Consider the following 21434-nt stretch of genomic DNA (forward strand, 5'->3'; position numbering starts at 1 on the left):
CCACACTCAGTACTCCCGACTTGTAGTGGACACTATATAAAAGCAACAAATTTGAATAACAAAGTAATCCTAATTGCTAGTAGTCTACAAAAATATAATGACTTTAAAAGTTGATACTTGCCTTTACTGTTCGCCATAAAGTTTGTTTTCTACTTTTTTTAATGTTCTTTTGTGACTGAAACATCGCTATTGCTCTGTTTTGACAAGATAAGATTGAACAAATAGTTTAAATATTGTGTACATGCATATAAGAATCAACACTAAATGAAATACTAGATTAACTTACGTGTCAGTGACGTATCTTATAGTTGACTTCGATGTTGTCCTTAGTGAGTCGAGGTAAAATATTGTATCATCATACGCATTTATGGCCAGCAGTGCCCAATGACCCCTAATTATACAAAATATTAGTACTAGTTTTTTGCAATGCAAGTAATAAAATAACTTGACTTACCCAGGATTAAAAGGAGCAAGAACTATTTTCGTTAATCTTTGAGACCATCAATCTACTGCATAAGTTTCGAACTCGAGATTCTTGCGAGTGTCCGGCAGAGGTGAGGGATGGATCTACAAAGACGTACTGTATATTTTCCTTCGAACCAAGAACAGATGAATACAAGTACCTACAAAATATTATAAACTTGTAAACGAGATACATAAATTTAGATCTAAAGAAATGAAATTGACTTACGTCATATAGGCCACCAATGTAAATGTTTTGACCTCATTCATGTTACAAAGATCAATGATGTCCTCTCGGAGAACAGAAGTCTTTCGACTAACACCAAAAATCCCAACAGGTAGTGGAATAGTGATACTAGAATCTTTCTCCATTATCTTCTCAGCGTATCTGAGAATCAACTTCATTCCCATTGGCAAAACTGACGTCGATTCACAGACAACCTCTCTTTCCTTAGGCATTTTTATTAAGGCTCTCTCCTAATTCAAGAAAAACATTCACTTTCAATACGATATGAATATTAAGAATTTGAGTTTATTAGAGGATCGATTGCATACCTTAAAGATGTCCAACTCTACTTTTTCGTCATTTACATTTATCTCCTCCACCTCTTTCCCTTCGATTGTATCCATCAACTTACTCTTCCCTTTGATTATTTTCATCGAGTCACTCTCTTCTAAGATATTTGGCTTCGAACAGCTACCATGTCCAGATAATGGTCTAGACAAGTTTGAGTGGATATGTGCTTCTAATTCGCTTACACGCCTTCGAAGTTCTTTATTCTCAAGTATAATCTCATCCTCACGTTTAGATGTCTTTTTTACAGAATGAAAGTAATTGGTAGGAGTAACATACCCACCGACCCCACGAACACGACCGTGATGCTCTTTTGTACCCAATGCTTGGGTTAACACATCGTTAGAAGAGTGTCCTTTTTGAGACGATGAAGACGTATTCATTGAAATCTCATCCTAAAACAAAAACCAATCTACGTTATAGAAATGTGTAAACAAAACCAATCTAGTTCAAATGTTCAATATACAAAAAGTCTTACAATTTTATGGACAACTTGTTGAACGTCGTCGTTCTCATACTCCCCTTTTTTGTTAACTCGAGCCTTCTTCCACATGATGGCTCGATCCAACTCTTGTTGATTTGAACCTTCCTTTTTCTACATTTCAATTCCATAATAAGATTAGAACAACCTTTGATAAAGTTTGATAAACTTAATAAATTAGTTCTTACCATTTCCTCGATAAGATTGGCATAACCCTTCCTCGAAATCCTATGGTTATACTTGTTCTTAGATCGTCTATCTTGTTGCAGAAGTCTTTTTTCCTATTTTTCAAAAATATTGTTAGTGAGAAAGTAACACACAATCTAAACCTTACAAATATATTTGTTATTGAGAAAGTAACATACCTGAAAAGTTTCACACAATCTAGACCTTACAAATTCTGCCCAATGATGTTGATCAATGAATGAATACTTTTCTGGTGGAACTTGTAGGAGTTGTGGTTCATCCTTATGTGGCATAATATATTTTGTTGTTAGCCAACACTTAAACTGACGAAACGAAATGCCAGCAGTTTGGATAATATTTTTCCTAGATCTTGGATCAATGACGAATGCGGCCTAAATATTTAAAAGTGATTAATAAAGTATACATCATGAACATTATCAATATAAGCACATTGAAATTATATATATACCTCAACCGTACTGAATATTTTATCTTTCAGCTCTACCGGCACACTTTTCCAGGATGAATATGTGATCGGGACATGATAATGTGTCGCAGATCCTATGAAAGACTTCAACTTTGCTCCATTCTCACCAATGGGTACTCCGTCTTCATTGTACATCACCACCTTCTTCTCTCCCAAACTTCTAATGCGAGTGACATCGAACATAATAGTTGGTCCTCGTGGTCTACATATCTGCTTTGGGGTTTCATTTTCAGCACACCAGCTTTCTTCATCACTAAAGTTATCCATGTGATGTATGAATCAAAGGCTGCCAATCAAAATGAAGAAACAATTAGCATAGTATACAAGTTTTAAACAAAATTAAAAACTGATCAATTAATTGAGATGAATGAGCATAATAAACGAATGGTACTATTAGTTTGAGAACAGTAAAACTAAACCTTATAATATTATGTAGGTATCCATGTGCCTTCACAATCTGCTCGTACGTATGTTAAGATGTTGTCATCCAAGTCATTATTTAAGTCAACATCTGGCATACCATTGGGTATTCCTTCACACTGTAGTATTGTATCACCAAGTTCATCGTTGTTATATCTATCTTCAAAGTCTCTTTGTGGTGGAGTAAGCACAACTGACCATCTAACATCGCTTGGATCCTCAACATAAAAAACTTGTTTTGCTTGACTTGCTAGTATGAAGGAGTCTGACTTGTGTCCTACTCTATTCAAATCAACTAAAACATAGCCAAGTTCATCAATCCGAACACCGCCATTGTTTTGAACCCAATCACATTTAAACACAGGAACATTAAACGTATTATAATTCAGTTCCCATATCTCTTGTATGACTCCATAAAATGACATATCTCCGATGACCGGATTTTTATCTTTAGAACTAGACACTTGCATTGTTTTTGCAACTAAGCTAACTCCACTGTTTTGTACACTTCGTTCTTTATCACAAGATTGTGTGTGATAGCGACATCCATTGATTGCATAACCACTATATCTAATAACAAAAGGATGAGGGCCATGAGCAATCCATCGTAAGTTATCTGAAACTCCAGCATTTCCAACTTCAAGCTCAGTTGATACCTAACATGATAATTCTTATTTAAAATTGGACACATAACATGTGTAACTAAATTACTATGTTCAGCACTATACCTCTTCCCGTAGCCAATGTATAAAAGTTCGATTATGTTCCTCTTGAAGCCATTTTTGATTTCTAGACTTATTCCGATATTGTAGTTGCAAAGCCTTCATATGTTTTCTTTGTAGTCATCAATTCAAACATTGTAATATAGTTAGATTAAGTATATAAAAGTGAATAAAACAATCAAGAAAGCAAGAAAAACTTACTCTGTATATGGTTGGACATCGACTGTATTTTCCAAAACATATTGATGAGCTTGATGTAGAAGTTCTTGTTGAGGTTTGAAAGGAACTCCCATGGACAATGGTCTACCAATGTTTGAAGTATCTAAATGGTCTTGTGACTTGCGAGTCCCAAGTCCAATGGGATCTACTCCAGATAAGAAATCAGTACAAAATTCAACAGCTTCTTCTATTAAATAACTTTCAGCAATACAACCTTCTGGACGATATCTATTCCTCACAGAGTTTTTAATGACCTTCATGAATCTTTCAAAGGGATACATCCATCGAAGATATATAGGGCCACAAAGTTTGACTTCTCTAACTATGTGTACTGTGAGATGAATCATGATTGTGAAGAATGAAGGGGGAAAATACTTTTCAAACAAACACAATGTTACCACAATATCTTCTTCCAACTTGTCTAGTTGTTGTACGTCTAATACCTTGTTGCATACAGAATTGAAAAAGACGCACAACCTAGTTATAGCATAACGAACATGTTTCGGTAGCACTGATCTTATCGCAATGGGAAACAACTGTTGTATGAGCACATGACAATCATGAGATTTTAAACTATTAAGTTTTAAATCTGTCATTGACACAATGTTTCTAATATTGGAAGAGTAACCTTCAAGAACCTTTATTTCAGACAAAGTCTTTAAAACACATCGTTTTTCATCCTTTGTAAGAGTATAACACGCGGGCGGAATGAATATTTTCTTTTCACTGCTGATAGGGGCAAGCTCTGGTCGAAGTTTTAGATCAACTAAATCGCGTCTAGCATTCAATCCATCCTTACTTTTCCCAGGAATATCAAGAAGTGTACCTAAGATATTCATGCAAACATTTTTTTCAATGTGCATCACATCTAAACAATGTCTAACATGAAGATCCTTCCAGTATGGCAACTCAAAAAAAGAAGATAATCTATTCCAACAAATTTTGTCACTTCTGTTCATCAATCGTTTCTTATGGTTCTTCTTCCCTCTAGAAAATTCCCGATCTTTCAATTTTAAATACACATCCTCCCCAAAAAGTGGCTCTGGAATTGTATCAAGTTCTTTTTTACCATTGAATGACTTCTTTTGTCGTCGATACGGATGATTTCGTGCCAAAAATCTACGATGTCCAAGGTATGCCATTTTCTTCCCATACTTTAACCTTATAGAATTTGTATTATCTCCACAAATTGGGCATGCTTTATACCCTTTCACACAACATCCACTAAGGTTACCATATGCAGGAAAATCATTGATTGTCCACAACAAAACTGACCTTAAGTTGAATGGTTCTTCTCGATAAGCATCATAACATTCAACACCACTTTCCCATAAAAGTTTTAAATCTTCAATTAGTGGTGCTAAGTATATGCCTATGTCATCCCCTGGTTGTTTTGGTCCTGAAATTAGCATTGATAGCATCATGTACTTTCTTTTCATACACAACCATGGTGGAAGATTGTAAATAACCATCACTACCGCCAACAACTGTATTTAGAACTCATGTCACCATGAGGATTTACTCCATCGGCTGACAATGCTAAACGAAGATTTCTGGGTTCAGAACCATGTCTGGCCATTTATGAGTCTGCTGGATGTCGTAACTTACCATCATTAATTCTTTCAGTAGAATGCCAAGTCAAGTTTTCAGCACATTCAATGCTTCTGAATAGCCTTTTAAATCGTGGAATGATTGGAAAGTACCATATCACTTTAGAGGGAATTTGCTTTCTCCTTTCATTTGTATCCTTGACGTTTTTCCACCTTGATTGACCACATTCAGGACATTCAATTGCATTAGCAAATTCTTTTCTATAGAGACAAGACAACAATTATTCGGGCATGCATGAATCTTTTCGTATTCCATTCCTAATGCACCTAATGTTTTCTTTGCTTCATACAATGAATTCGGGAGCTCATTGGTAGTAGGCAGAATTTCCTTCAAAGTTTCAAGTAATTCTGAAAAACTAGTATCACTCCATCCATACCTAACTTTTAAATTATACAATTTGACTAGAGTAGACAACTTTGTGTACTTTTTGCATCCTTCGTACAATGGTTTTTCAGCATCAATAAGCAACTTCTCAAATCCAGTTGGGTCTTTTGAATACTCCTCATGAGCAACTTCAATCATTTCTTTTACACTTCCAACATCCTGATCTTCACATGTATGGATGTCAAACTTTGAAGATTCATCATAGAAGGATGAGTTAGGAAGTTCTTCCCCATGCCAAAACCAAATTTTATAACTTTCATCAATACCATTAACATACAAGTGATCTCTAACACCCTTTCTACTATGTTTTTCACAATTCCCACATTTCAAACAAGGACAACGAATATAGGAGCTAGTTGTATTAGAAAATCCAAATTTGATGAAGTTTTCCACACCCAACTCATAATCTTTAGACAATCTACTCTTGTGCATCCAAGATTTATCCATCATTGTAAATCTAATGAGAAATAAAGTTATTGTCACTATTGATAATTAAAGTGGAAGGACAAACTTAAAAACACCTAATCTTCAACAAACTACAACAATTGATCACTGTCAAACAATTGGAAACGCAAAATAATGTCAAACTCATACAAAGAATGACTCAGAAAATCAGAAAAGTACAAGTACAAGTTTCATGCTTGGAGTAATTAACACAACAGGTCCAAATGTCGTTTCTAATGTGGTATCATTTTCAAAGATAAAGACTGATCCTATTAGCTCAGAAGATAGGCAGGGAGGTTCCTCTCCATAAATTGAAGGCTCAAACTTGCATTATAAATAAACAGTTATTAAACCAACTAAGCCGGGATGGTTCCATCAGGATTTCCTCCAGTACCGTTAATTGAATACTAGAGCAATTTGCATTATAAATAAACAGTTACTAAACCAATATTCGTTAACATCTAAAGAATGTACACAAGGGTAACACCCCAGACTTCAATTTCTTTCAATAGGTAAGATAGAAAAACAAGTGTTAATCAAATTGAAAGCAAAAGAAACACAAAAGACAACAAGGTATAAAATGTGTGTGAAACTAGATCTGAGAGGGTAAAGATAAGATTCGTATTTTCTCAATTGAAAACTCCCTTCTTCGATTATCTGTAACACAGTTTGATTACAAGTAAGTGAAATTGAAAAGAAGAAGAAAGAAGTGGATTAGGAAAAATGTTAGAGCCGAAAATTAAAATTCAATACCTTCTCAGTGTAAGCAATAACAGGAGCTTCCCTTTTACATAGAAATTGGAGACAAATGGAGTTTTCCGGTAGAACAGGTCTGAATGTGTTGCGCGTTTTCGAACAAAGAAGGTGAATAGAGGGAGCCGTGCAAGAACGATGAACAGGGACCGTAGGCTTTATCTCGTGAATGATCTCTCTAATAGAAAGAAAGGGTCTCTCTCCTCTGTGTCTATTCCTAAGTCTTTGGCAGAGGCATTATCACCGATGGCTCACGCTTCTGTACGAGTTTCGAATGGTGAACGGTGAACGGTGAACAATGAACTGAACGGTGAATGAACGAAGGGAGAACGATGAACGGTGGAAGCTTGAGAATGGTGAAAGCTTGAGAACGGTGAAAGGGGAGAACGATGAACGACGAATGCAAAAGGGGAGAAGCTTCCCTTCGAACGCGCGACAAATTAGGTTTTACAGAAGAGAAAAATGTACTTAAATGAAACGACGTCGTTTTACGATTAAATTCTTGACGTTTTTAAAACGTCAAGAATATTTAATGAATTTCTTGACGTTTTAAAAACGTCAAGCAATTTTTACAATAATCTTGACGTTTTAAAAACGTCAAGAATATTTTATAAATTTTTTGACATTTTTAAAAACGTCAAGGATTTTTTTATAAATTTCTTGACGTTTTTAAAAACGTCAAGGATTTTTTTATAAATTTCTTGATGTTTTTAAAACGTCGAGTAAAATTTTAAATTCTTGACGTTTAAGAAACGTCAAGCATGTCGAATTCATACGCTTCTTGACGTTTTAAGAACGTCAAAAAATTAATAGATATTTCTTGATGTTTTAAAAACGTCAAGGAAAAATTTATTTTACTTGACGTTTAATAAACGTCAAGAATGATGTTTCAGAAAAATTCTTGACGTTTTTTTATTAAAAATGAAATCTTTCTTGACGTTTTTCGAAAAAAAACGTCAAGAAAGGAAAACTGCAAACGTCAAGAGAGCTTGTTTTTGTAGTAGTGATTATACTCAACAAGGACTTAAGAATCACACGATGAAGAGGTACATTGTGAGTAATTTGTAAAAACTATGATCATGACCGATGATGGAAGCATGTGATACAGAGATGTACAATGAGCGTATTACGTGCAATGACTTGACTCGGTGATGTATTGCAATCATAGTATATATGAATGAACTTATTAAGTCCCAACGCTACAATCAATGACACCTGGAATCCACTTAACCGACTCCATCTCACCAAACTCCACTCAAAATGGTTAACCAAAATGTCAAAGTGTCAAGGACATGTCAAAACGCCAAGCCAAACCGCCTACTAACCTCTCTAGCCTTGTCGCAAACCTCCAAATGCATGGTCATGCTTAAAATAACCTCTAAGACCATGTCTTCTCGCCAATCTTAATGTCTCACTAACCTCTCAAGCACTCTTCTCGCCTAGCCAACAACCAAAACGCCAACCATTAGAGGTTTACTTTGTTCTTCTCGGCCACACACAAAATGCAAAGACAACCTCTAATGAGGTTATCTTCTCCTCTTTTTGTCGCCTAACAAGCTTCTTACACGCCCACACTGACCTCTATAGAGGTTTTTCTTCTTCCTTTAGCCATCTACCAAAGCCAAAACATCAACACCATTTGGACCTAACCAAATTTCCTTCTTTTCTACTTAACTTTTCGTAACTCTTAAACCACAATTACTTAGCCTTCCTCCTTTCCACCTATAAAGACACACTTATCATACACTTCTCAAGTTTACTTCCTTGTCTTTACTTCACGCAAAACAAATCCTTTTAAGCTCTTGAGAAGATCTATATTCCTTAAAGTTTGGGGTTTACATGCTATTTCAATTGAATCATAGTCTTCAACTAATCTAAATCCAACACATCCTCTTGTTTCATAGGAAGGCTTAGAAATGCTACAATTCAGGGTTTACAATTTAACCCTCTTGATAGAAAGGAGCTAAAACAATCATTCTAAAACGTTTAAACAAGGTTCAACAAGACGTTAATGCAGAAAAAAGACTTAAAAACCTTTACTAAAATATATCATGGTCTAGATTCACCGTTATTATTCTTAAAATACAATTCAATTTGTTTATAAGCTTGCAAATATTTAATCTTTGCCATCCCAATTTAACTTATTGTAATGTTCCTTTGAGATTTAAGAAAAAAAAAAAGATGTACAAAATAAAAGAAATTAAAAAAAAAAATCATTAGCAAATAGGTAGGGGAATTCACGGTGGAGGCCGACAGCAGACAGAGACGGAGATGAAGGCGGAGGGAGCTGGAGGTCGAGGTGAGGAAGGAGGAGGGAGACAACGGCGGACAAAGTATACAAGGCGTGATGAAGGAGTAGCACAAACAGGAAGGCGAAGAGAGATTGAGGGAAAGAGAGACAAAGGTGGAGGGAAGAAGGCAGCGGCAAAGGGAGACACAATTGAGCGGGAGAGGAAGCTTCAACCAAGATGAAAAGCAGCGTCAATTCTTAGAAGATGATGCATTGGAGCCCTACAAATACGAAAAATGTCCTTTTAATTTCAAAATTGCCATTTAACTATAATTGCTTAAATGCCTAGTATTAAAACTATTAATTTTTTTTATCAATTTTAAACAAAGATGTTGGATTTTAATTTTAGAGTTAGGTTATGAATTTCAAAATGGAATTCTTTTTCAAAAATATAATAAACCGGTAAAATATTTACACCATATAGAACAATTTTGAAAATGGAAAAAGCTCAAATGTCAGCCGTGTGAAATATAAAAAATGTCCTAATCAACATATGATTAATCGGTCACACACATGCGAGTAATCTTCTTCTAAATAATTGTGTACTATAGCCTAAACGATGGTTTATATTATGATACATGATCGTGTACTATAGTCTAAACGATGGTTTATATTATGATACGCAATCGTGCAACTTATTTTAAACAATTAGGAAAAATACTTCAAATTTAAACGATCAGACATAAACTATAAACGATGACAAGAAAGCTTCAAACATAAACTGACGTGTACTACAGTTTAAACGATGGTTTAGATTATGATACACGATCGTGTAGTTCATTTTTGTTGATTTTTTATTGTGGTGTATAATAATTTGATGGATAATTGGTTTATTGTTTAAATATTTAGTAAGAAGTTATTCTTTTCATTATTTTTCAATGGTATGTTATTGTATAATAATATCCATGAATATACTATTATATCCTAAATGTTCCTAATTGATCATTATTGTGGGAATAATAATAAATTAAGATCAGTATGAGTTCTAATTGATAATCATAAGATGATTATATGTATAGACATAAATTATAATCATATTTTTTTATTAGAGAATAAGAATTGGACTGACCCCTTTTGAGATTATTATATGGACATGTGTCATAAATAAGGGAAATTGCAATGGATGACTATTTTAGCAATAATAATTAAAGATATAGCAACATTTTAAAAAAAAATTGCAAATATAGCAAAACTATCACTGATAGACTTGTATCGCTGATAGACTTGTATCGCTGATAGACTTCATATGGTATATCAGTGATAGACCAATATTTGCAACATGGTCTATCAGTGATAGACTTATATCATTGATAGAATTTGACAAATTTTGCTATATTTGCAAATTTTTTAAAATTTTGATATATTTGCAAATTTTTTTAAATTGTGCTATATACTTAATTAATTTGAATTTAATTGCTAAATTTGCAACTATCCCCATAAATAATCTCAAATAATTGATTGTTTTGATCCTTAGACCTGAGATTATCATGGTGTCAAACATAAGAATTAATCTATCATAATGCAATCAAACGTTATCTTTAATCGGATAATTATAAAAGTTGTACTCGAATACGTTATGAATTATATGGTGGACAATGATTAATCAAGATGAAATTTATCCCTTTTGTTATGGAGAGATATCTATGGGCCTCTCGATTAAGCATGACTCTGGAAATGCATAGTCGTGCTATAAATAAATTAATAAGGGTATTGATGTCATTTATTATTTCAGTGTGTTTATTGATTAAGAAAGCAATTGAATTAGATAAGGTGATTTTGTCCACGCCTTATATTCAATTATAGATTCGTGTGATAAAAGAATTAAAGAAATAATTATATTGTATTATGTTGGATCACCAACTTAATTTAATATGTGTAGCCATAATATCTTGCTAGAGACCAATTAGGACTTATGGGCTATGAATTAAAACAATTTATGGTCCTATTATCATATTAAATAAACCTAACAGGTCATGCACGAAAGAATTAGATCGAATTTGTCTTTGGGTTGGGTAATCAATAAGCCCAATTGGAGAGTTAGAGGCTTATTAGGAAACGTAATTAATAAGCTCAATTGGAGAATTGAAAGTTTATTAGGAAATTCTAAGCTTATTAGGAAACCCCAAGAAACCTATAAATAAAACATTTGGCGTCTTATTTGAGACATAAGCAAAAGGAAAAAATTCTTTGTCACATAGAGAGAATAGAGAGAGTCGAAATTCTCACGCTGTGAGGTTCTAGCAAACCCAAATTCGAGGAGTCAAATCTCAGTTCATACGTGGATACTATCAGAGAACGCTAGTGATTTCGCAACGTTTTGGCGATACAAATTTGGAGGATCGTTCTTATCAGAATAGAGGCAATTCGAATTTGGAACATCAGCGTATAGAGGTTTATTCGTGATTTAATTGTTTATGCACAGTTTGTTTACGATCTAAGTTAGAGAAACAAAATTTATATTAATTATCATGCGTTTAGCCCTAGTTTGTTTTCCAACAATTTTAAACAATAGAGAAAAGGCTTCAAAATTTAAACGATTGAATAATAAACTCTAACCGATGGCGAGAAAGCTTTAGACATAAACGATCATGTAATATAATCTTCTTCTAAACGACCATGTACTACAGTCTAACTGATGGTTTAGATCATGATGTAGTCTCCCTTCACTTTTTTAGAGAAATTAGTTTTTTAAAATGTGAGAGAAAGAAAAGCATTAAAAACATCATTAAAGAAAACATTTAAGACAGCTTAAATTGAAACGAGTACAACAAGGCTTGATCAGAGATTCAACATATGTCTCCCCTATAATACATTTTAAACTTTTTAGCTTTGACAGACTTGCATATGAAAAGTGAGAAATGTCACATCCAAAGTAAGTGACATAAAAAAAAAAAAAAAACTAAATTAAGTACAAGACATAAAAATATGGTGGTTTGAGGATATTTGGACACAGTGGCAGATCCAGAAAATTTATTGACAAGGGGGCTTCGAGTTGTAACTTAGAGAAAAAATAAAAATTTGGAAAAAAAATTACATAAGACTTGAATTCTGGTTGGAGGGGTCTACCACTAAACTGTCTACAAATATTAAACATTAATTTATTTTGTTTATACATAGTATATAAAAACAATAAAGTTGAGGGGGCTCAAACCCCCCCTGGACCTATACTAAATCCACCGATGTTTGGACATGCAACCATAGACAAACAACGCCCTAGACAAGCATGCTCGTGACACATGACAGTGTCACCCACTCATAGCACCTAAACTTCATTTACATGAAATCATAGTACGAGCTTGAAGTTTAGAAATATTTGAAAAAGCATACAAACATGTCTGGTGAGTTTACTGATGAATTTATAAGATATGCTAAGTTTCTAAAATACTTAAGTTTAAAGAATGTCTTAGCAAAGCTTATTTACCCGTTAACTTCGTTCTCTCTTATGTTTGAGAACTTGAAGTTTCTAAAATACTCAAGTTTAAAGAATGTCTTAGCAAAAGCTTATTTACCCATTAACTTCTTTCTCCCTTATGTTTGAGAACTTAAACTTCCTTGGATTGATTTATGGCTCCAAAGGAAGGCTCGGCACCTACTATTTAGATTCAAGTGTAGAGATCACGTATGGAAAGAGTTATTTTAACTTGCTAAGTTTGGGATTGAAAAAGCATACTTATATACTTTTCCACTCTTGGAAAGCATGAGAACAGCATACTTATACTTTTCCACTCTTGGAAAGCATGAGATTGTTATAGCATATTTTAGCATGAAAAACTAGTTTATTATATATCTCAAGATGGACTAAAACACTGAAAATATTTTTTATGGACCAAAAATAGTACAAAATACAAAATTTAGAGGAAAAAAATGTAAAAGAGAAGGTCAAAGAAAAATAAATTAAATTAAATAAATAAAAACAACAAAAAGAAAAACACAATGCATGATTAGATTACATTACACCCATGAGGTAGAAAAATGGAGAGAGAGAGAGAAAAACATCTCACAATAAGGAATAAAGAAGGAAAAGTAAAGAAGTTCAAAATTATAATGTGTTTTTTTATGGGGGGGGGGGGGGGGGAAGAAATATATAACAAAAGGTTGATGAGATGGAGAAGAAATTTGAGATTGGTTTGTTCATAGAGATTTGGTCTTGAAGCGATAGAGGAGTTTCTTCTTCTTAGAGGTGGGATTGTCTACGGACAGCACCACCTTGCCAGGCTCAGAGATCTTGAAGGTGTTAGATATAACAGGCTGTTGATCTTGAGAGGATGAACCCACTCTTCTAGCCTTGTCTATTATGACCGTGTAGCTTCCTTCTCCACTTGGCACGAACTCCGCCCCGTAGTTCACATCCCATCCCACCACTCGAACCTCCCATGTAACAGCACACCCCTACACATTCCACATTCCACATTACAATTAAATGCACACATATAATATGCATACTCTCCCCATTTTATAAACCATATATCCTTCAAAGTATTAAATATTTCAATCTACACCTCACCTGATGTTAAATTAAATTAATTATTTATTACAGTATTTCCTCTCTATTTTTCACTGTTTCACGACCGTTAAATGAAAGAATTGGACCATTACCTAAATTTCATAAACAAACAAAATTTATATAAAAAAATACAAGTAAACAGAATATAACAAAACAAATAATTTAGTAGAAAAAGCAAAAAAAAACCCACTGCATAATTTCTTTTTTAGTTTTATGTTTTAGAAATATCTTCTTGTTTTCTCCCAATTTCCTACTAATGATTTTTCAGTTTTCCTAAACATATATACACATTTGAATTCTAGTTAGGATTTAAAAACAAAATCAAGTTATTAAAAGTTGCAATTTTTCATTTTCCAAAATATGGTTTAGATTCAAATAACAACATTATTTAAAAGTGAATAGCCCCAACATAGAAATTTAGTGGTAAAAGTTGAGTTTACAAGCTTAATTTTTTAAAAATAAATTATTATCAAACTAGACTTCACCAACACAAAACTTCCACATGTATGGATTTTGTTTTTTTTAATTTGTCATCTATATCTTTTCCAAGGAAGTTAGAGAGGATATTTAAAAAACTTGTTTTGTTGTGGGATTTGGCAATAAAACCAAAATCCAGGAAACAGTCAAAAGAAATTGAAAGATTTGGAAGTAAAATAAATATATATATATATCAAAATTGAAGGATCCAAAGTGGGATAGGATAGAAATGGAGAGAAAGGCCAAATATTCCCACTTTGGTTTTTTATTAGTTTTGTAATTACAAGAAATATGAAAGAGACAAAGTCAAAAAAACAGATGAGAAAGAGGAACAGAGAATTTCAAAGTTTCTTTAAAATAAAGAAACAGAAGACTGAGACAGACATGAGACAGAGAGACAGATATCATGGGCCTCATTTTTATCTGTCATCTCCAGAGAATCCAATGAAAATGCACATCTTTCAACACTAATATTTTCAAACACCCCTTCACTTTCTTCTTTGGCCTTTTTTTTTCTTTTTTTCTTTTTCATTTCTAGAAAAAACAAAATAACTTTACCTATTTCTTGAAATTTAAGGATAAAAGAGATGAAAAACAAAACATCTATTTTATCTAATCTTAGGTGAGTGTTGTAACTTAGACCCTTGGTTCAAGTTTAGTTAATTCCCATTCACCAACTAATTTAAACAAACAAAATCGAAGTAGAATTCTTCCTTAACTCTTAATGTCAATAACAATAAAATTTTGCACAAAAATGTTTGACCAATGATCAAATTAACCGTCCTAACATAGTCTTTGTAAAATTAGAGGACACACAAATTAGCAATTGAAATGATCACTAATCATAGAACATTATCAATGAAAATGCATTTTTTTTTTCTTAGACAAAGTTCAAAATGCAATATTTGTGTAGTTTTGGGATTGAAATTGTTATGATTCAGAGATTAAATGTCAAAATAGGATTTTTTTTCTCAAACAAAAGGGAGAGGAAATAGGAACCTGAGTGACAGGGTATTCGACAGTGTGTTTGGCTGAGGGTTTAACTGTAATTTCGGTGACGCTATCGCATGCCTCGAATTCTCCATCTTTGCTCATTCCTCCATACTTCACTGGCAGCTCTTCCGCTGTTATGTACCTGTGTAAAATAATCATTTTTCACATTTCAAATCATTTTCTTCCTTTTATTAAAGCTCCAAATTTCCAAATTTACCCCTAACACGTCTATATTGAATATATTTATTTACTTTTTATTACCATCCAAATAATATTAAGTGAAAATTCCAAAAACCACTTAGCTACTTGTAATTATACCAAACTTTCAAAATTAACTATTAACTCCAAAACCATGTTCATTTTTTTTTAATTCTAAATTATCCCTATTGAATTTATTATATAAGTTTCCAGATTCAATTTTTAATTTTCTTTAGAAGTAAATGTTTATGGGTCTATATGAAAGCCTTAGGTGTAATTACAACCACCACCTATTTAGGAGTGTTTTTTTTGCAATTAGTCTAATGTTAATTAGAATTAAAATAATCACATACCTTCAAATCTTCATTTGAGGACTTTGGACTGTCATTTTTCAATTATATTTGTTTTCCACCATCAAAATGTTTCACGATACCAATCTAACGTTTCATTTAAATCCTAATTCTCAATAATCTTGACAAATAATCTTTAATTACCTTTCAACTCGATAAATAATCTTAATTTAACAGGCTCTCAAACAGACCCATATTAGTTTACTGTTCTATTATTTCAATTTTGCTAAAAATTACCCTACAAAAACATTGGTCAAGTATCAAATCACCCACGACACGATTCTCTCATCCCAAATTGCACAATTAACAGAATTTATAAACAATACCTATAACATAAAAGTCAGCTATGGAGTGATTTAAACTTTTACCCAAAGAAGATTAGTAAACCAAATAAGGATGTACCTCAAAAGGGTATCTGCAGATTTAGAAGGTCCGGCAAACACAAACTTGCTCTTGGTTCTATGAGTTAAAAATGGACTAATCATTCTATTCACAGCCAAATACCACCATGGAACATTGATAAACACCTACACAAATTCAAAGATCATTCAATAATCACATGAATCATGTTTATATATAATCATTATAACAAACATTAAGGTTGGATTAAAGACCTGTTTTGCAACAAATTCAGGATAATTGTCTTGGAAGATCTGAAGAGCATGTTTGGTTGTTTGTCTGAGTTCCCATTTTCCCAGCCCTGGAGAGTTCTTGAGATCGTTCACTTGAACAATGGTGCAGATTCCTCCAGGATTGAAGTCCAATTTCCTAATGCTTTTCTCCAGAAACTGAATCCTCCACCGGAGAAATTTCTCCCGTTTCTCCTCATCGGAAAATGTTTTCTGGTAAAGCTCTCTGCTCTGAAATTCTCCGTAGACATTGTAACAAACTGGATGCCCTTCTTTGTCTGATCCGTGCATAAACGCTACTTTCTCCAAATCGCTCCCTAAATCTTCCTCTAACAGTTCTTCGATTTTGAAATCCTTTCTCCATTGGATCGTGTTCTTCAGCATCGTCAATGATTCTTTCACTTTGAAATCCCTTGCTCGGAGGAATTTCAGCAGAATCACGTCTGTTCTCTCGTCCGCTAGTAACGGTATTCCCCAAATTGAAACCTCCTCCGGCTCCACCGCAGCCGGCGTAGGGTTGGCCGCTTCGTTTACAGCCTCCTCTGTTGGTGTTGCAGCAGAGACAACAACAGCGACGATAGTCTCTTCAATTGCTTCGACTGTTTTTGCTCCGTCATCGTCCACAGCAGATTCAGTTTTCACTGCAACCACCTCCTTCTCCTCCGCAGGAACCGTCGTTTCGTTTGATTTTTTTACCTTCTCTCCTTCTTCTTCATTCGTTTCGGCGGTTTTATCTTCGGATTTCGGTGGCTCTTCTTTTTCATCGGAGCGCTTGGTCGCATCATCGATCAGTTCATCTGTCTTATCCACAACAACCTCAGACTGAACTGGAGCCTCTTCAACTTTAGCCGGCAATGTGGAGGGAGGGGGAGGAGGAGAAGTGAATTCGTGTTTGTTGAGGGCTTCCTGAATAAGTTGCTTAAACTCCTCCAAAGCTTTCTTCTCGGAATCGGAAAGATCGGCGACTTTAGTGCTCTCCTCCTTGAAGGAATCAACATCCGCCGATAGAATGTCATCGCCAGCGGGTTTCAAAACTTCAGACTCAGCGGCATCAGCAACCGGACCTACGGGGTTGAAAGAGTCCTTGACGGGGGGTTCGGGGAGGGGAGGAAGGTGGTTAGTAGGCTTATCGGGGAGGGGAACATGGGTGATAACGACTTCTTGGTCAGTCATGGTTGATGGAAATGGAGAAAGAAGGGAAGAAATGGGGAAAGTTAAATAAAAGGGATTTTAGAGAAGAGAGAGAGGAAAGGAAGAACTGGAAATGGGAGTGGCGGTGATAATGGCGGAGATGGAGGGATTGAGAGACGCCATTTTAAAGAGTGGGTTTGAACCGGACCGTTTGGTGTTTGTAATGATATGTAATATTCATCATTGAATTTGAAACTAAAATTAATAAAAGAAAAATATAAATAAGAAAAGGCGTGTGGGTCGTGGGGGGCGTGACCAAAAGTCTTTTGTGGGGTTTATTGAAAAGTGCATTCACGAATTATTTAAACGGCTCTATCCCTATTATTTTCATCTACTTTTTCTTTCTTTTTTTTATATATACTTCACTTTTTAAATTTTCTTTTTTCTTTTTTCTTTTTTCTTATTAAGTGCTTAAGCTCTTTTTGTTTCCTAACCAAAATTCGTCTATTTTTTTTTCTTTTTTAATCACAATTTTAGTATTTTGTTTTTAGAAATTAAGTTCATAAACACCCCTTTTATTTTTAACTTTATTTTTTTATCTTTTGTATTTTATTAATGATTTAAAAAATTAAATTAATTAAAAAATTTTGAAATTTGACGAGGACATGAAAAAAGAATACAAATTATTGTAACAAATAGAAAAAAATATGTTTAATTTTTAAAAGCTAAAAACAAAAGTAGAAAGAGTTACCAAATCTTAGTTTATATATTTTTTAAAATTATAACAACTTGGTCTATGCAGTTTAACAAGTAATAATTTAGCAAATGTATACTTTACATTTTATAATGATTTAATGAATTTTCTAATACGTGTAGATTGATAAATTACCCAAAATCAAATTTGTTTACATTACAAATATGAATGTAAAGAAATTAGATTGTTATCGACTAAAGTTGAGGGACTAAACTCCTAACCATTTGTACAAGTTTAAGAATTAAGAATGCCTTCTCAATTTACTTTCAATTGTTTAACTTTAGTTCATTTAGTTTCAATAAATCTCAAATTAGGTTAGTCGAACTTAACTTTTACATAAAGTGATCAATTTAAGATTTATTAAAAGAACATAAACTAAAATTGAGTAAATGATTTTTCTAAAAAATATAACAAACCGATAATATATTTACACTGTATATAACAATTTTAAAAAATGAAAAAGTCAATATGCTCACAGTGTGAAATACCAAAAAACCTCATTCAATAGGTGATTAATCAATCACACGTGTGCGAGTAATTTTTTTCTAAATAGTCATGAAGTCTAAACGATGATTTTAGATCATGATACACGATCATGCAATTCATTTTAAACGACGATAAGAAAAAATACTTCAAATTTAAACGATCAGATAATAAACTATAAATGATGGTGAGAAAGCTTCAGACATAAATGATTGCATAATATAATTTTCTTCTAAACGATCGTGTACTACAATTTAAATGATGTTTTAGATCATGATACACGATTGTACTAAAAAAAACTTTAAATTTGAAAGATCAAATTATAAACTATAAACGATAAATATAAAGCTTCATACATAAACAGTTTCGAAGAATAAGAAGGTAAAGAAGTATATAACTCCGTCTCGCAATATTCAAAACCAACAAGAATATATATGAAATTTAAGTAAAAAATAACGTGGCTTCGTCAGATTTTCTTATTTTTGTTACATGGATAGTAAATATTTAAATGTTTTATTAAAAAATAAACATCAAAATATACCTAATAGCTTTTTAAGAAAACTATACCAAACAAGTTTTAAAGTTTAAAAGCCGAAAGTTAACATAGTGAAGGGTTACTTTTGAAGGCAAAGGTGGAATCTCTTAAGTACCACACAGTTTGAGGTGCTACCAAACAAAAATTTTAATTTTGTAATTTGTTCCATTCATGTTTTTAAGTAAAACAAAATCAATTATTAAATTTGAATTTTTAAGCTTGAGAGAATTATTAAACGTCTATTGTTTTTATATTAATATTATTTTGATGGGTTCATTTTTTTTTTATATAATATTATTGAATAATAATCTAAATAATCATGACACAGAGGGAGGAATGAAGAAAATAAAGGAAAACTAGAGAATTGTAATACAATTTAGGTATAAAATATAATTATGATTGATGTTGTATAGCTTTAAATTTTTTAAAAATTAGCTTAGCTGTCCGTCCATCAACTCATTCTCCATTTTAATGGAAAATAATCTCCAATTGTACTTTATGTTGAAGGGTTTAAATAGAAATTTTCAAAAGTGTTTATGGATGAAATAAAAAGAAATCAAAACATTATATTATTTATAGTTAAACAGCATATGGAGATGAAAATTCAAAATTATTAATTTAAAATGGACATAAAATGCCTTAACAATGTTTTATTCTACATTCTCGCTGGCTTTGCACAACAAAATCAATGCCATTTTTATTGTTAAATATAATATTAAAAAGAACCGCTCATCAACGTTGCTTTTATATTTTTTTTATTTGCCAATATTTGGGGAAACAAAAACTCTCTCCTCAACGTTGGAATTCATTTTGCATTTTCCAATCATTCTTCAATTTTCTTCTTTTAAAAAATACTTGGGAAGGAACTTTAACATTTTTAACCGGTTCGTCCAATTTTTTTAAATTTGTAAATATAACAAAAAATAATTGATACACAAACTTGACATAATATATCATTGAACGTGTTGGAAAAAGCAAACTCTAAACTTTGGTACAACTATAATTTTTTAATGTTTGTGTAAATTTAAGTTTAAGGTTTAAACTAAATTATTATTATATTTATTCATTAAACTTTTATAGAAATAACGAATTAGTTTCTAAATTTTGATGATTTATCCCATATAAATTGTAGTGTTTATTATAAATATTAAAGTAAATATTTAATGAAAATCATATTAGTTATTTTTTAAAGTAATTATAATTAATGACTATTTTATGAATAATAATTAAGAATATCATTGATAGATTTATATGATCTATTAATGATAGATCAATATTTACAACATTACAAATTTTGCTATATTTGCAATTCTTTTAGAATATTGCTATATACACTAAATTTGTAACTATTTCTATTTTTTAATAAAAAAAACTAAATAATAAAGTAATAGAAATTGGTATCTAAATTTTGAAAGAAAAAGAAAAAGAAGAGGATTAGTTGGATAATTGAGTGGATATTAAGTGTGGGGCCCAGTAAATGAAGAATTTTATTTTTGTATTATTATTATTATTATTATTATTATTATTAAAGAAAAGGAAAGAAAAAGAAAAAGAAAGAAAAGAAAAGAAAAGAAGAAAAGTGAAGTTGTTTTTGTAGGGTGTCAAATGGAGGAGTCCACAATGTTAGTAGGGAAAAAATCATAATTGTGCGGTGCCGTTTTGCAGAAATCTTTGCCGAATCTGCCGGCACGGCATTCCCTCTTTACAATACCAATTCTCCTTTTTCTTTTTATTTATTATTCGCCGTTTGCTGTTTGCTTTTCTAAATCTATCTGGACATGGACCCAATCTCTAACGCACACACACTCACCTCATTAATCAAACCACCACATTATTTTCCTTTTCTCCTTTCTACTTTCATAACCACAACACAACCCTATCTTTTCACACTAACATTTATTAATAATAATAAACAAACTATTTACACAAAATAACACCTCACTTTCTATTTCTCTATTTTAAATTGTATTATAAAATTACATTTAAATATATTTAAACTTAACTTATAAAATCATGATTCTGCAATTTCTTTTATTATTTCAAATATTTCAGCTTGCTATATACAAATCTATTATTATAACTATTTTTAAAATAATTCGTATTAAAAACCATAAAACTTAAATTTTCACCTTGTAGAGTTCAATAATATCAAATAATTTAGGGTTTAGGTTGTTGCTAATGTTTAGCCCTAAGGTTTCAAACATACTTCACCCAATTGAATATTTTGTTGGGTTATTATTAGTAGTTAAACTAATTTAATTTAAAGTTTTAAAAAGATTGGAGAATAAATAATTTCACAGGTTTTTATGGTCCACCAAGTTTGTTCAACTATGTTAAAGTTAATTAA

The 21434-nt window shown here is 32.3% G+C and overlaps 3 protein-coding genes across 3 annotated transcripts; all 3 read right to left on the minus strand.

Annotated features, from left to right (window-relative positions):
- Nucleotides 1-460: 460 nt before the first annotated feature.
- Nucleotides 461-935, minus strand: LOC116403435. The gene is made up of 2 exons (XM_031884581.1): nucleotides 692-935; nucleotides 461-623 (listed from the first exon to the last, which is right to left on the minus strand). The coding sequence occupies exons 1-2, from the start codon at nucleotides 919-921 to the stop codon at nucleotides 461-463; spliced, it is 393 nt and encodes a 130-aa protein (XP_031740441.1). The 5' UTR covers nucleotides 922-935.
- Nucleotides 936-3091: 2156 nt separating this feature from the next.
- Nucleotides 3092-5130, minus strand: LOC116403436. The gene is made up of 3 exons (XM_031884582.1): nucleotides 5061-5130; nucleotides 3534-4950; nucleotides 3092-3266 (listed from the first exon to the last, which is right to left on the minus strand). Exons 1-3 carry the CDS (start codon nucleotides 5128-5130, stop codon nucleotides 3092-3094), a joined length of 1662 nt encoding a protein of 553 aa, XP_031740442.1.
- Nucleotides 5131-12907: 7777 nt separating this feature from the next.
- On the minus strand, nucleotides 12908-17520 carry LOC101214571 (patellin-3). Its single transcript, XM_004146332.3, has 4 exons — nucleotides 16170-17520; nucleotides 15958-16082; nucleotides 15014-15149; nucleotides 12908-13422 (listed from the first exon to the last, which is right to left on the minus strand). The coding sequence occupies exons 1-4, from the start codon at nucleotides 17355-17357 to the stop codon at nucleotides 13165-13167; spliced, it is 1707 nt and encodes a 568-aa protein (XP_004146380.1). The 5' UTR covers nucleotides 17358-17520; the 3' UTR covers nucleotides 12908-13164.
- Nucleotides 17521-21434: the final 3914 nt, after the last annotated feature.

The sequence above is a fragment of the Cucumis sativus genome, chromosome 4, assembly GCF_000004075.3.
Source record: "Cucumis sativus cultivar 9930 chromosome 4, Cucumber_9930_V3, whole genome shotgun sequence".
NCBI lineage: Eukaryota > Viridiplantae > Streptophyta > Magnoliopsida > Cucurbitales > Cucurbitaceae > Cucumis > Cucumis sativus.

Bases quoted from the DNA above. Each gene is read 5' to 3' on its own strand.
- LOC116403436 (XM_031884582.1), bottom strand. From the start codon at position 5,130: ATGGCCAGACATGGTTCTGAACCCAGAAATCTTCGTTTAGCATTGTCA. The intron at 4,951-5,060 runs GTGACATGAGTT...TGCTAATTTCAG, and splicing joins CGATGGAGTAAATCCTCATG to GACCAAAACAACCAGGGGAT. The intron at 3,267-3,533 runs GTAAGTTTTTCT...TTATCATGTTAG, and splicing joins GATGTCCAACCATATACAGA to GTATCAACTGAGCTTGAAGT.
- LOC101214571 (XM_004146332.3), bottom strand. From the start codon at position 17,357: ATGACTGACCAAGAAGTCGTTATCACCCATGTTCCCCTCCCCGATAAG. The intron at 16,083-16,169 runs GTCTTTAATCCA...GAATTTGTGTAG, and splicing joins CTGAATTTGTTGCAAAACAG to GTGTTTATCAATGTTCCATG. The intron at 15,150-15,957 runs GTACATCCTTAT...TATTTTACACAG, and splicing joins TCTGCAGATACCCTTTTGAG to GTACATAACAGCGGAAGAGC.
- LOC116403435 (XM_031884581.1), bottom strand. From the start codon at position 921: ATGCCTAAGGAAAGAGAGGTTGTCTGTGAATCGACGTCAGTTTTGCCA. The intron at 624-691 runs GTAAGTCAATTT...AATATTTTGTAG, and splicing joins ACATTGGTGGCCTATATGAC to GTACTTGTATTCATCTGTTC.